This window comes from Petaurus breviceps, unplaced genomic scaffold, assembly GCF_028583685.1.
Source record: "Petaurus breviceps papuanus isolate PSGF00001 unplaced genomic scaffold, PetGlider_PUasm1.0 90845, whole genome shotgun sequence".
Classification (NCBI taxonomy): Eukaryota; Metazoa; Chordata; class Mammalia; order Diprotodontia; family Petauridae; genus Petaurus; species Petaurus breviceps.
Window position 1 is genome coordinate 21470123 of NW_027187359.1, and position 13664 is coordinate 21483786.

A 13664-nucleotide genomic window follows, 5' to 3' on the forward strand; every position below is an offset into this window, starting at 1 on the left:
TCTCTCTCTCTCTCTCTCTCTCTCTCTCTCTCTCTCTCTCTCTCTCATCATTCACTTAGTTCAGGGGAAAAAGTCAGCACCCTGAACTTCAGAAAATACAAACAGAAATTACAAGCAGACAAAAAATACAGAGAAAATGACAGTTCATCAGACCAACAAAACAGGGCTTCTAGCTCTCTGACCATTACATACATACATAGTTACCAGAGAGAGAAACACCAACATCTGGGTTTTCAAAGCCAGGGGCTTCAGTGGCTACCCAGAGTCTTATCTGGCCAAATCATACAACCCCTCCCATAAGTGAGCCCCAAAGCAAAACCTCACCTCAGAGTACATATACCCTTCTTCAGGATGACCCACTGCCTAATTATAACCCCCCCCAGTAAACCCCCTCCTATTGGGTTTCACTTGAGGCCCATTTAGGGGCAGGAAAGATCTTCAGATTCCCTTGGCCTATAAAGGGGCAGGGAAGATCTTCAAATTCCCTTACTTACCCATAGAAAATAAATTTAATAGCTTGAAAACCATACTGTAGGCCAAATTTTCTTTCACATCTGTATTTTTAAGTAGAAGAAAATAGTCTAGGAGTTTTGAAAACAGAAGGCACATTAATAATTGATTTATTCCACAGATTGCCTACAGAGAAAAACTCTGAGCTTGAAACTGCAGTCATGTAGTTAAATTTCAGAATTTCATAGAATTTGAGCATTAGAAAGGACCTCAGCAGTCATCTAACCCAACCTCTTCTTGCCCAGTGTCACACAACTAAGGAAGTGTCTCAGGTAGGATTTAAATTCCTGTCTTCTTAATTCTAGTTCCAGTTTTCTGCTATGCCACCTGGCTGCCTCAAAACTCAATAGCCCAAACTTGTCTTGCAGTTGAAAATATTCTTAATTTTTTTTTCTTTTCTTCTTTAAGTCACAGTAGAAACTGATTCATTCAGAGGAAGTGGTAATCTATGGTAAACCTATAAAACATTTTTTTTGAGACTGGGCCTCCCTCTCTCACCCAGGATGGCAATACATTGGGCAGTCATAGGCCTGAATCCCACTTGTGATCAGACCAATGGCTTTGACCTGCTGATTCCAACCAGGGTCACTCCATTCCTCCTCAGGCAGTGGTCCCTACTCCTGGAGATTTGCCATTTAATGCCAGATTTAGTGTGGATTACTTATAGGCTTTAGACAGCTTAGAACTCCCAGATTTGAGAATTCTACCAACCTTGGCTCAGCAGATTGCTGGTTTGGTGGATAGAATGCTGGGCCTGGAGTCAGGAAGACCTAGATTCAACTCTGTCCGCAGACATTTAATAGCTGGGTGACCCTGGACAAGTCACTCTTTGCCTCATATTCCTCATCTGTAAAATAGGGATAATAATAGGGTTGTTGGGAGGGTAAGATGAGAAAATATTTGTAAAGCACTCTGAAAACCTTAAAGTGCTATATAAATGCTATCTGGTTAGGCTATAGCTAGCCAGCAGAGATTACAGTTGTGGATCACCATGCCCAGCTATATATTGAACTTTGTTCAAATTCTCCCATAAAACAAAAATAACAATTTCTTTTAGTTTTAAATAAACTTTTTGGAGCATAAAATTAGTGGCCATGTATGTTATTTCTGTAAAATTAGTATTTCTTGAGGATCAGAGAATAACTTAAAATATACATTTCTATTATACAGAAACCTTGCTTTGACACTTAATTTTTTATAAAGTCAGATTGGGGCTTAATTATTGAATTACCAAAAAGACCTCATTAAAAAGCCATTTGCTCTTAAAATAATACTATAATTTATTCTTCTAACTCTTGAGCAATGGGAGGAGGCAGGGTGGTTTGACTCAGAAGTCAGTAGGATTGAATTTAAATTCCAAACTTAACACTCCCTGTAGGACCATGGGCAAGTCACAGTAGACACACAAGGTCTCAGTTTTGTATCTTGTAAAAGGAGGAGGTTGGGTTAGATGGCCTGTAATGTCCCAGCTTTGTATCCTATGATCCTGTACCTCTGGTGTTTTAGGACAAGTGAAAAAGGCATCAAATTTGAAGTTGAAGAACCTGGGTGCAAATCCTTGTCTTGTTATATTTTACTATTTCTGTAACCTTAGGCAATTAAGTCCCGGTAAGGACCCTACTTCTCCTCAAGGCTTATAATCAAGTGCCACTTCCTTCTAGAGGCCTTTGCTTTTTCTCTCCCAGTTGTTGTGCCCTTGACTCCATTGGTTTGTAAATCCTGTATGTCTTTCTCTGAACATGCTTTGTTTTTAGGAGAATTCACAGTGAGGGCACAAGGACAGAAATGAAAAACAGTCCCACTTCTCAAGAGGCTTATATTCTTCCAGGGGAATACAAATAGGAAAACAGATAATTTGAATAAGAAGAGAGCTCTAGGGGCAGTTAGGTGGCACAGTGAGTAAGAGTGCCAGACTTGGAGTCAGGAGGACCCAGAATTGGTTCCGGCCTCAGATACTTAACACCCACACACAAAAACTGGCTGTGTAACCTTGGGCAAGTTACTTAACCCCAATTGCTTTAAAAAAAAAAATAGAGCTCCTAATAACTATGGGTAAGCAAAGACTTCCCATAGAAATTGGCATACAAATTGAATGTTAAATGAAGACAGGGATTCTTTAAGATGGAAAGTGAAGAGGGAAAGCATTTCAGGCATCGATGACAGCTTATACAACAGCATGAATGCAGGAAATCATATAATGTCTTCAGGAAATAGTAATTAAGCCAGTTTGGTTTGAAGGTAGTGCAATGTAAAATCTGGGATTTAGTTTCTTCAAAAAAAGAGAGGACAAGACTATGTTATCATCTGTGTCTGACCTCTTATGTCTTGGAGAAGTCGGGGTTCCTTGAGCTCCATCCTAGCTCTCTCCTTTTTCTCTGTATTCCTTCTTTGATGATCTCATCAACTTCAACTATCACTACACGGGAATGACTCCCAAGTCTTAAAAAGCTCCAACATTCATCTCTTTCTTGAACTCCATTCTTGTATCTCCTCTTTGCTTGATATTTCTACCTGGATAACTCATAGACATGTGAAAATCAACATGTCCCAGACAATTTATTTCCTTTCTCTTTAAACTGAATTATATTTAATAAAGCATTATAATTTTAATTTTGTTTAATAAGGTGCATATCAGCTTCAGAGACAGTGAGGATAATGCAGTATGGATTCGAATTGCCTGGGGAACACCTTACATGAAACCAAATCAGTACAAAACTACCTATGTGGTGTATCATTCCCAAATTCCTTTTGTCTTCATCGCTCAAGGCCTTATTAAGAAGTACATTTCAGAGCTCTGCCAGGTATGGACTATCTTGCCAAGCTAAAGATTTGCATCATCATTCCTTAAGGGTCTGTGACACCAGCTGTGTATATGGCTAGAGAAACCAATGATTCTTCTTCACTACAGACAAGTGATAATTGTGCCATAACCACTGTTCAGCACCTGTTCTGTCTCCCAGAAGCCTCTCCAGGTTTGACTATACCACCAGACTGCCCTGTAGCACTACTGCTTCCCAGCACCTGTGCTCTACCATTTCAGGTTATACTAAATGAGCCTTTATAGTTTTACTGCATTGTGATCATAAGCACAAGAATCTTCCTTTAGATTTTTATCTAGAAATAAGCAGTTCAAGTACTATAGTCTCTGTTTTGCATATGGCTTTGCAGGGCAATGTTTTAGCAAGGATCACAGTTATTGTTGAATTCACTTTTCTAGAGGGTCTTCGTGATTCTTGTCATTTAAGTGCTGGTTATTTGAACTTACACTTATTTCTGCTATAGTTTCCTAATTTCATCCTCCCTAAATTGGGGGTGAAAGTATTGTACACAGTAGCTTAGAAATGGACACTTGGTTACTTTCTGATATCATAAAACAAATCACTATTCCAGATGTCAGACATGTTTGTTCTACTTCAGTCAGTTGATGGCCTACAAGAATGTTTATTAGCTATTTTCCAATATTAACTTTGCAATCAGTGGTTTATATTTCTATAATGCTTTAATAAAGATTTATAAAATACTTTTCTGACAAACCCTATGAGGTAGGTAGTGTAAATATTATTATTTGTATAGAAGGAAATATGCTGAAAAAGTTTAGGTGACTTGTCCATGCTCATATAACTAGCAATCATTAGTGTCCAAACTTGAACTCTGATTTTCTGACTCCTTTTTCCAGTATATATACCAAACTATGCACCCTTCGCTTTCCTCTCTCCTCCCCCTCCATTTGGTTTTTTTTAATATTAAAGAATGCTATAACATATTCTATTGATTTTAGGCAAATTATATAGCTATAGTTAGTTATAGGAATCATTTAGAAGCCATTCATTTTAGGTTACATTTTTCCAAAGCTTTCCATTTTTTGGTGGAAAACATTTATTATTTAAAATCTTTCGTATTTACTTTGGCAAATGTAAGCATAGTGGGGACAACAATCATAATAGTTTTGCTCATTTTCGTCTCAAGGCACTGATCACTGCTGGCAGTTACCATAAGATTCAACAAATGGAACTCCGAAGCCAATATCTGGATTCTCTTAAGGCTATTGTTTTTAAAAAGTATAATCAGGTGAGCCATTTAGTATATTTCTTCAGAATTAAGTCTTGTTTCAGGCCTGATTAAAAACAACCTAGCAGGTGGGAGAATTCACCTTCTCCAAGAGCAGATTGCATTATGTGATATTGACCTAGTGAAGTAGATAGCCTTTTAGTAAGGTCACTTGAAAGTAAACAAAATGGTTTCCCAACATTCAATACTATCTGGGCATTCGGAGATTGATTTTATTTGATCATTAGCTATCAAAGAGGTTCTATTTTGTGGAATGTGGGAAGTACCCACAGAAAAGCTATTTTAACTAGATTGTATTAATTCTTTACTTATAAGTGTTAACAGCATAGAAGTGAGCATAGTCATTTGACCTACATGCTTTTGCATTAATCATGTTCTTTTTAGAAACTATTGTGTCCAGTTTCTTGTGCTATGTTCTTTGGTAGGATAAACTAGGTCACTTGATGATGCATTGTAGAATTTTTAAAAATTATTTCTTCTTCAAAAATATTTAATTGAACTTTGTTCCCATTTAATTATGAGGGGAAAAATCTCTCGTGAATTACCTAACTCTATTGTTTGTAATTTATCTTTTAATGCCAAATGTATATCAATACATTGAGACTGTGGTGGGTCTGCTTTCCTTATCTATGAATCCTTGGATATGTGGTAACATTGTGCCCAAGGTTTTTTGCACACAGTAGGCACTTAATAATGCTTGTTAAATGACTATTTTTTAATTATTAGGGAGCAAAAAGGATCTTAAGATTTATATCTTGAGGGAACCTTAGAGATTAGTCCAATACCTGCATATTGAAAATGCAGAAACTTAGGATTGTCAAGATAAAGTAATTTGCCCAAAGTCACAAAAATAGTAGCACAGCTGATATTTGAATCCAGCTTGTCTAACTCCATATCCAGTGTCATTTCAATGATATCAAAAAACCAACATTTCATCCATAGGAACCAGCATTAGGGAGTTAAAAATATGGGGTATTTTCCCTTCTAAAAAGATCTCCTTTGAAATCTCTTTTGAAGATTGTAGGAAGATGGCCATAACAGAGGGCTAGGATAAAGAAGATCCCAGATTCCCAAATAAAGAGGATTTTACTCTGCTAAGAAATAGAAAGAATCACCTATAGATTCCCTCACCCAAACCTTGAATCCTCAGATTCTGGAATAGATAAACTGGGGCAAGTCAAGAACAAAAAGGCAGAGAATCCTTGGAGTCTTTGGAGCAGTTCTGGCATTACTTGCTTGAGCCACACAGCATCTACCAAGGGTGAGGAACCTGCAGCCTCAAGGCCACTTGTGACCCTCTAGGTCCTCAAGCATAGCCCTTTGACTGAATCCAAATTTCACAAAGGATCCCCTGATTCTAAGCCCCTGCTTGGCTACCTGAACCTAGCTCAGGAGCTGCCTTAATCTCCCTGGTTCTAGGGAGAATCCAGCGCATCATTCTGAACTATAAGATAAAAAGAGCCTGAGGCCAGCTCAGTCTTAACAGTTCTCAGAGGAGAGAGTAGTTTTCAGGGTTTTCTAGGCAAGGTCCAGTGTGGCACTTGGGGCCTTAGCCAAGCTATGATAAATAGAAAGGCCTTAGGCAATATCCAGGCCCTACTGTAGCCTCTGAAGTGTGTGGTGGGAACCCAGGATAGCAGTATCTTCTAAGCCCAGCAGCAAAAGGAAGGACCAAAGGCAAAAACTACAACAAATTGAGCCCTAGAATACTGTGATCAGAGGGTCTTCCCACTCTTCCCTTGCTAGGTAGTACCCAGCACTCAAACAGCCCCAGAGTACTTCAAAGGAGGCCTAGTCTGACCTACTGTACTCAGGACCAGACAGTATGCTGACTCTAGGTCAGCATACCTTGACCCTCCCTCCCTCCCCCAACACTTTCACCCCCACCATGAGCAATCCAAGGAAAGCTCCAAACATTATGAAGAATACCTTGGTTTGAGAAATGCCCATGAGGTAAACTCAAAGGGAAAAGCAACAAGTTTAGGTGAAACCTCAGAGAAAAAAAATGCCCTGGCTACAGAGACTTCAGCAGTACCTGGAGGAAATTAAGAGATACAAAATAGAAAGGCTAGGGAGGAAAGAATGGCAAGGGACCCTTAGAACAGAATACACTAAAAAATTGAATTCCTTGAAGATTAGAGTATGCCAGGGCGGCCAGGTGGCTCAGCAAGTAAGAGCACCGGCTCCAGTGTCGGGATGACCTGGATCAAATCCGGGCTCAGATACTCAGCACCACACCCAGAAATAACTGGCCGTGTAACCTTGAGCAAGTTACTTAACCCCAATTGCTTTAAAAAAATAAAATTAGAGTATGCCAGTCAGAAAATAGTGATTCAATAAGAAAATATGAAATATCAAAATAAGACCAAAAGAATTAATGAATAAATGAAGCATTAAGTATTTACTATGTGCAAAATGCCTTACGAAATGCTGGGAGTTCATGTGGAAAAGTAAGACAGTCTTTGATCTAAAAGATTTCACATTTTGATAGTGGAGACAACACATATGAAAGGTTTCAGCTATAATTCAGATGGAAAGGTTCCATGTTTGTTGGGATATAGTGGCAAAGCAGATATTAATGATTCTTCTTTACACCACTTCCATGATAAAAAATATGTCAGTTCCTGATGCTGTACCATTTTACAGTACCAAGGATTTTAATGACAAGAACTTTCTTTTCTGGGTCTTCAATAGATGTGGTTGTAGCACCTGCAGGTAGAGTTATCGGACTGCATCTCCACTACAGTTGCTTCCTAAAATGATAGTTGAAGGCAGTGATCTGGAAGCATCACTATTTCCAAAACTTTTAGGTTCAGGGTCCTGGACTATCTCTGATAAGGTTTGAGAGAAGATGGTGGTCAAAGTAGTGGTGGTTTGATTTGTCTAGAACAGGGGTGGGGAGCCTGCGGCATCGAGGCCACATGTGGCCCTCTAGATCCTCAAGTGCAGCCCTTTGACTGAAATCCAAACTTTGCAAAACAAAGTTTTAAAGTTTGGGTTTTAGTCAAAGGGTCACACTTGAGGGACTGGGCTGGTGGTTTGTGGGTCAATGCTGGGAGAAAAGAAAGAGAACAAAATCTAAGAAGTATAATATCAAAAGCAAACTGACATGGAAAACAGGTCAGGAAATGACAATCTAAAAATTATCAAACTTTTAAAAGTATAATCAGAAAATAAACCTACATACCTTATTTCAGGAAATTTTCTTAAATGAAAACTTCCTGGAACTCTTAGAACCAGAAGACAAAGTGAAAAGAGAAAAAAAAAAACCAGTAGTCACCTCCAGAAAGAAACTTTAAAACAAAAACTCCTAGAGACATAATAGCCAAAATCCACAGTCTCAAGAAAAAATACTGCAGGCAATCAGAAAAAGGAGTTTAAGTGCCAAGGAGTCACAATAAGGATTATACAAGAATTAGCAGCTGTCCTTTGAAGAAGAGGAGAGCTTGGAATAAGCTATTCCAAAAGTCAAGAGATAAAGAATACAACCAAGGATAACCTTTCTGGCAAAATAAATATGAACCTACAGGGGAAAAAAAATGGATCATTAGTAGAATAGAGGATTTCCAAGCATTCCTGATGAAAAGGTCAGAACTGAGTAGACAATTTGAAATAGAAATGCAGGTAGCAAGAGAAACATAGGAAGATATACATATCTGTTTAATTGAAAGGGAATATGTAGTGATGAATCGTTTACATATTGCTAAGGGAAAAGAAATATCTTCTTAGAACTTTTTGTTTTATGGAGAAAGGTCAAAATGACAAATTATGAGTGATTTTGTTTTGTTTTAATGGTTTTATGAAAAAAACAAAAAATGGGAGAGATGGAGGGAAATCTTGCATATAATTGTTGACGTTTAGTCATTTCAATTGTGTCTGACTCTTCCTGGCCCCATTTGGGGTTTTCTTAGCAGAGGTACTGGAGTGGTTTGCCATTTTCCTTCCCCAGCTCATTTCAGGGATAAGGAAATTGGGGCAGATAGATAAAGTGACTTTCCCAGGTTCATACCACTAGTGTCTGAGGCTGGATTTGAACTCATGAAGATGAGTCTTCCTGACTCTGGACACTGTGCCAACTAGCTGCCCCTTACATATACTAGAGATGTATAAAATGATGAGTGTGTGGTCATAGAGATATTGATGGGGGAAACTGGCATTCCTTGCATCTTACTTTCTTCTGAACTGAATAAAGAAAGATTGAACAGGGGCGGCTAGGTGGGGCAGTGAATAGAGCATTGGCCCTAGCATCAGGAGAACCTGAGTTCAAATCCAGCCTCGACATTTAACACTTACTAGCCGTGTGACCTTGGGCAAGTCACTTAACCCCAATTGCCCTGCCCTCCCCCCTCCAAAAAGCGAAAAAAGAAAGATTGAACACAATTACAGACACATACACACTTTTTGGTATAGAAATACATTACTCAAAAGATAAATAGACAAGAACAAAGAAAGGGTAGAAAAGGGCTTAAGGAAGACAGGATAGTTAATGGAGTAGTTATAAGTAAAATAAACTCAAATGTTGGAGGGAAGAATGAAAGGAGAATTAAAAGGAAAGGAAGAATTGGTAAAAAAAAAAACAAAACCTGTAGTCAGGGTTGGGGTAAAGATAAAAACTAAGCAGAGAAAACAGGATGTTTCATTATTATATCACAAATGTTAGGCAGATTCCCTCTCTTCTACCACATTCTTATGTGTGAAAGAGGGCTATGGGAGCAAAAAGGGAAAATTACAAGAGGATGGGATGAAGGGAAAGAACATAATTAACAATCATAACTTGTGTTGTGACTGGAATTAATTTACCCATAAGATGGAAAAGAATAGCAACATGAAAATAGAAAGCAAAATTTGATAATATGTTGCTTGCAAGAAATGCTTGAAACACAAAGATTCATATAGAGTTAAAATATTTTATGCTTCAGCTGAACTAAAAAAATCAAATAGCAATCATGATTTTAGATAAAGCTACAGTAATAAAATAAAAAGATAACAGGAAAATAATATTATACTTGAAGGTACCATAAATAATGAATCAGTGTTACTACTATATATATGTATATAATACACATATATATGTGTATATATGTACCAAATAAAACATCTAAATACTTAAAGGAAAAACTAATCATATTGGAAGGAGAAATATACAGTAAAACTATAATATAGAAGAATTTATGTACCCCTTTCAGACCTAGAGAAATTTAACCAAAAGATAGACAAGAATGAAATTAAGGGTCTGAATAGAACTTCAGGAAAATTAAAAATGTGTCTCTGGCTATTATTGAATGGGAATAGGAAGGAACTTAAATTCAACTCAGATGTATATGATACTTTTACAAAAATTTATCATGTGTTGGAACATAAAGACCTCACCAAGAAAAAAATGTAGGAAAATATAAATACTAAAAACGTTATTTACTGATTTTGTTGTTTTTCAGTTATGTCTGACTCTGTGACACCATTTGGTGTTTTTTTGACAAAGATACTGGAGTTATTTGCCTTTTCCTTCTCCAGTATTTTCTGATTATACTGCAACAAAAATTATGTAAAATTAAGGTCCCTTAAAGATCTTAAAAGTAATTAGAGATTAGTTAACATAATTCTGAAGAATTAGTGGGGCAGGAACAAATTACAGAAACAATAAAACAGTTTAACAAGAAAAATGACAGTAATGAGAATACATACCAAAACTTATAGGATGCAGCTAAAACAGTTCTAAGAGGAAAGTTTAATTCTCTAAGTACTTTCATCAACAAAATAGAAGGAACAAATCAATCACTTTGACATGCAATTTAAAAAACTTCAGTAATAAATTGAAAATCCCAAACTAAGTAATAAAGCAAACATTTTAAAAAGTAGATTAATACAATTGAAAGCTAAAAAAGAACACTGAATTGAAAAATAAAACTAATAGCTACTTTAGTAAAACTTAATAGAGTAGATAAGCAATTAATTACCTAACCTGATTTTAAAATGAGAGAATCTAAATTATTTCTATCGAAAATGAAATAAAGGGCATCTAGGTGGCGCAGATTTAAAAAAAGACAAAGTCAAGCATTAGATGGATTTACAAGTGAATAATATCAAACTTTCAAAGAACAATTCATTCCAGGACTACATGAGTGGTTTAAAATAATAACAAAAGAAGGGATCCATCTCTTTCTACAAATATTGCCCTGTTACCTAAACCATGGAGAGAAAAACCTGAGAAAGAAAACTGTAGACCAGTATGCCTAATGAACATTGATGCAGATATTTTAAATAAAATATTAGCAAGTTATAATAACAAACTGGAATGATTACAAATTATGACCAGGTTGGGTTTTCACCAGAAATGTTGGGTTTGGTTCAACATAAGGAATGCTAGAAACATAGTAAACTATGTTAAAATAAAAAAAAAAATACAAACCATTTGATTATATCAATATATGCTGTAAAAGCTTTTTATAAAATTCAGTATTTCTTTCTATTAATAACTCTAGAAATCACAGAAATAAATGAACCTTTCCCTAATATAGTAAATAATTTATATCTTATTCCAAGAGCAAATGTTATATGTAATGCAGAAGTTATAGGCCTTTCTAGTAAGAGCAAGAGTAGAACAAGGATGGCCATTATCTTTACTACTGTTTAAAATGGTGCTAGAAATGCTTAGCTGTAACAATAAAAAAAAAGAAATTAAAGGAATGAGCATAAGCAAAATTATTGCTTTTGCTAATAATAATGATGGTGTGCTTAAGGAACCCCAAAAGTTCTCTAAAATTAACTGAAATAATAACGTAAGCAAAGTATGCTGATAGAGCCACATAAATAAATCATCACTATTCCTGTATATATAATCAACACAACCCTATAGGAGAGCTAGAAAGAAAAATTTCATTGAAAATAACTAGTGAAACTATAACATATTTGGGATTATATCTAACAAGATTCACCCCAAAACTATATGAATCCATATCATTAAAGAAATATAGACTTCAGTAACTGGAGAAACAAACATTCGTTGTTCATGGGTAGGTTAAACCAATCTAGAAATGGCATTTCTACTTAAATTAATTTAGTTGTTCAATGCCTTAGCAAGCATACTACCACAGGATCACTTTGTAGAGCTAGAAAACATAATAAAAAAATTCATCAGGAGGAACAAAACATCAAGAATATCAAGGAAATTAATTTTTTTTTTTAAAGTAGGAAGGCAAGGGTCCTAGCAGTACCATATCTCAAATTCTGCAAGAAAACTGCAGACTTCAAAGTAATATGTTGCTGGGTAAGAAATGGAGAAGTTGATTCATAGCATACATAATATACCCAACATGCAGAAGCAAAGTGTTTGATAAACCCAGTGACCCCAGTTACTGGGGAAAGGACTGACTATTTGACAAAAATGACTAGAGAAAAACTAGACAGTAATGTGACAGAAATTAGGTTTAGAACAACATTTCGCACCATACACCAAAACAAGCTTCAAATGTATATGTAGCCTAGTTATAAAAAGTCACATCACAAACAAATTAGAGAAACAAAGAAGAAATTAACCTTTTTGATTTATGGACATGAGAAGAGTTAATGACTAAACAAATTATAGGAGCATCATAAGATGAAGTGGACATTTTGGTTACTCAGGATAAGTAAATCCAACAGTATAAATTAGAAGGTAAAGAGATGTCTTGCAAAAATCTTTGCAAAAAGTTTCTCTGATATAGTTCTTATATCCAAAATATGTAAGGAGATAAGGTTAAGAGCCAGTCTCCAGTAGATAAATGGGCAAGGGGTATGAACAGACAGTTTTCAAGGGAGGAAATGTAAGTTATCAGCAATCATAATGAAAAAAATGCTCTAAATCACTAATAATTAGAGAAATGAAAATTAAAGCAACTTTGAAGTTCTACTTTACAAGTGGCAAAGATGACAAAAAATGAAAGTGGCAAATGTTGTAGGGATTGTAGAAAACCAGGTACAATAGCATGTACCATTGGTAGAGTTTATGAATTGGTCTAGACATTCTAGAAAGCAATTTGGAACTATACCCAGAAAGTTACCCAGCTGCCCATGTGTTGGGCCTGGGGTCAGGAAGATCTGAGTCTCAAATGCTTACTAATTGTGTGACTGTGGAAAAGTCACTTGCTTTCACCTCAATTTCCTATCTGTAAAATGGAGATATTAATAACCAGCACATACCTCCCAGGGTTGTTGTGAGAATTAATTGAGGTAGTATTTTTAAAGTATTTAGCAAATTTAAATGCATTTAACATTTAGTACCTGGCACATGGAAGGTGCTTAATAAATGCTTCCTTCCTTCCCTCTCTTCCTTTCTTCCTTCCTTTCTCTATCCTCCATTCCCTCTGTTCCTTTTCCTTCCCTCCCTCTTGCCCTCCTGCACTCCCAGGAATGACTAAACAAATTGTGTTATGTGAATGGAATGGCGTATATTGTGCCATAAAAAATGATGAAATGGACAATTTTAATAAAAATGGGGAGGACTCCTATAACTGATGCAGATTGAAGCAAGCAGAACTAGGAGAATAATCTATATATAACATTAAATTAAAAAAAACAACTTTGAAAGACTTTAGAATTCTGATCAGCACAATGATGTTCCAAATTTGAAAGAATGAGGATGAAACATGCTGCTCCCCTCCATATAGAAAGGTGGCAAAGTTAAAATGTGGAAAGACATATATTTTTGGACGTTGTTAACATGGAAATTTGTTTTGCCAGATGATACAGCTGACATTAAAAGCTTTAAATCTGGGGAATTTTTGTTTTGTTTTGTTTGTTTGTTTGCTCTTGGATTTTGAGGGAGGTACATAGTCATAAAAATACACTGAAAAAAATAAAACAAAATGAAATCTTTTTTGATGGGAGAATTGGAAAGTTCTGATAATTTCCTCTTGTCAGGTGAATTAGAATGTTATTTTCAGAAATAGAAACATTATTTTCAGAAACAGAAGCTCTAATATTAAATTTCTTTCTCTAGGATTTTCAAACTTACTACCTTACACCTTTAGAGGAAGGAAACTCTGAGGCTGAAATAGGTAACTGGTTTAATTTTTTCTCTTCATAATAAATTTTGGTTATGTTTCATTACT

General features: G+C 36.0%; 1 protein-coding gene across 3 annotated transcripts in view; it reads left to right on the plus strand.

Moving 5' to 3' along the window:
* The window catches only part of CENPN (centromere protein N), a 48613-nt gene that overhangs the window by 14614 nt on the left and 20335 nt on the right, over positions 1-13664 (plus strand). For all 3 annotated transcript variants that reach the window (XM_069072220.1, XM_069072222.1, XM_069072221.1), the window contains 3 exons: positions 3135-3311; positions 4477-4578; positions 13553-13610. In XM_069072220.1, the coding sequence (XP_068928321.1) occupies positions 3135-3311; positions 4477-4578; positions 13553-13610 (337 nt within the window). The remainder of the gene's footprint in view (positions 1-3134; positions 3312-4476; positions 4579-13552; positions 13611-13664) is intronic.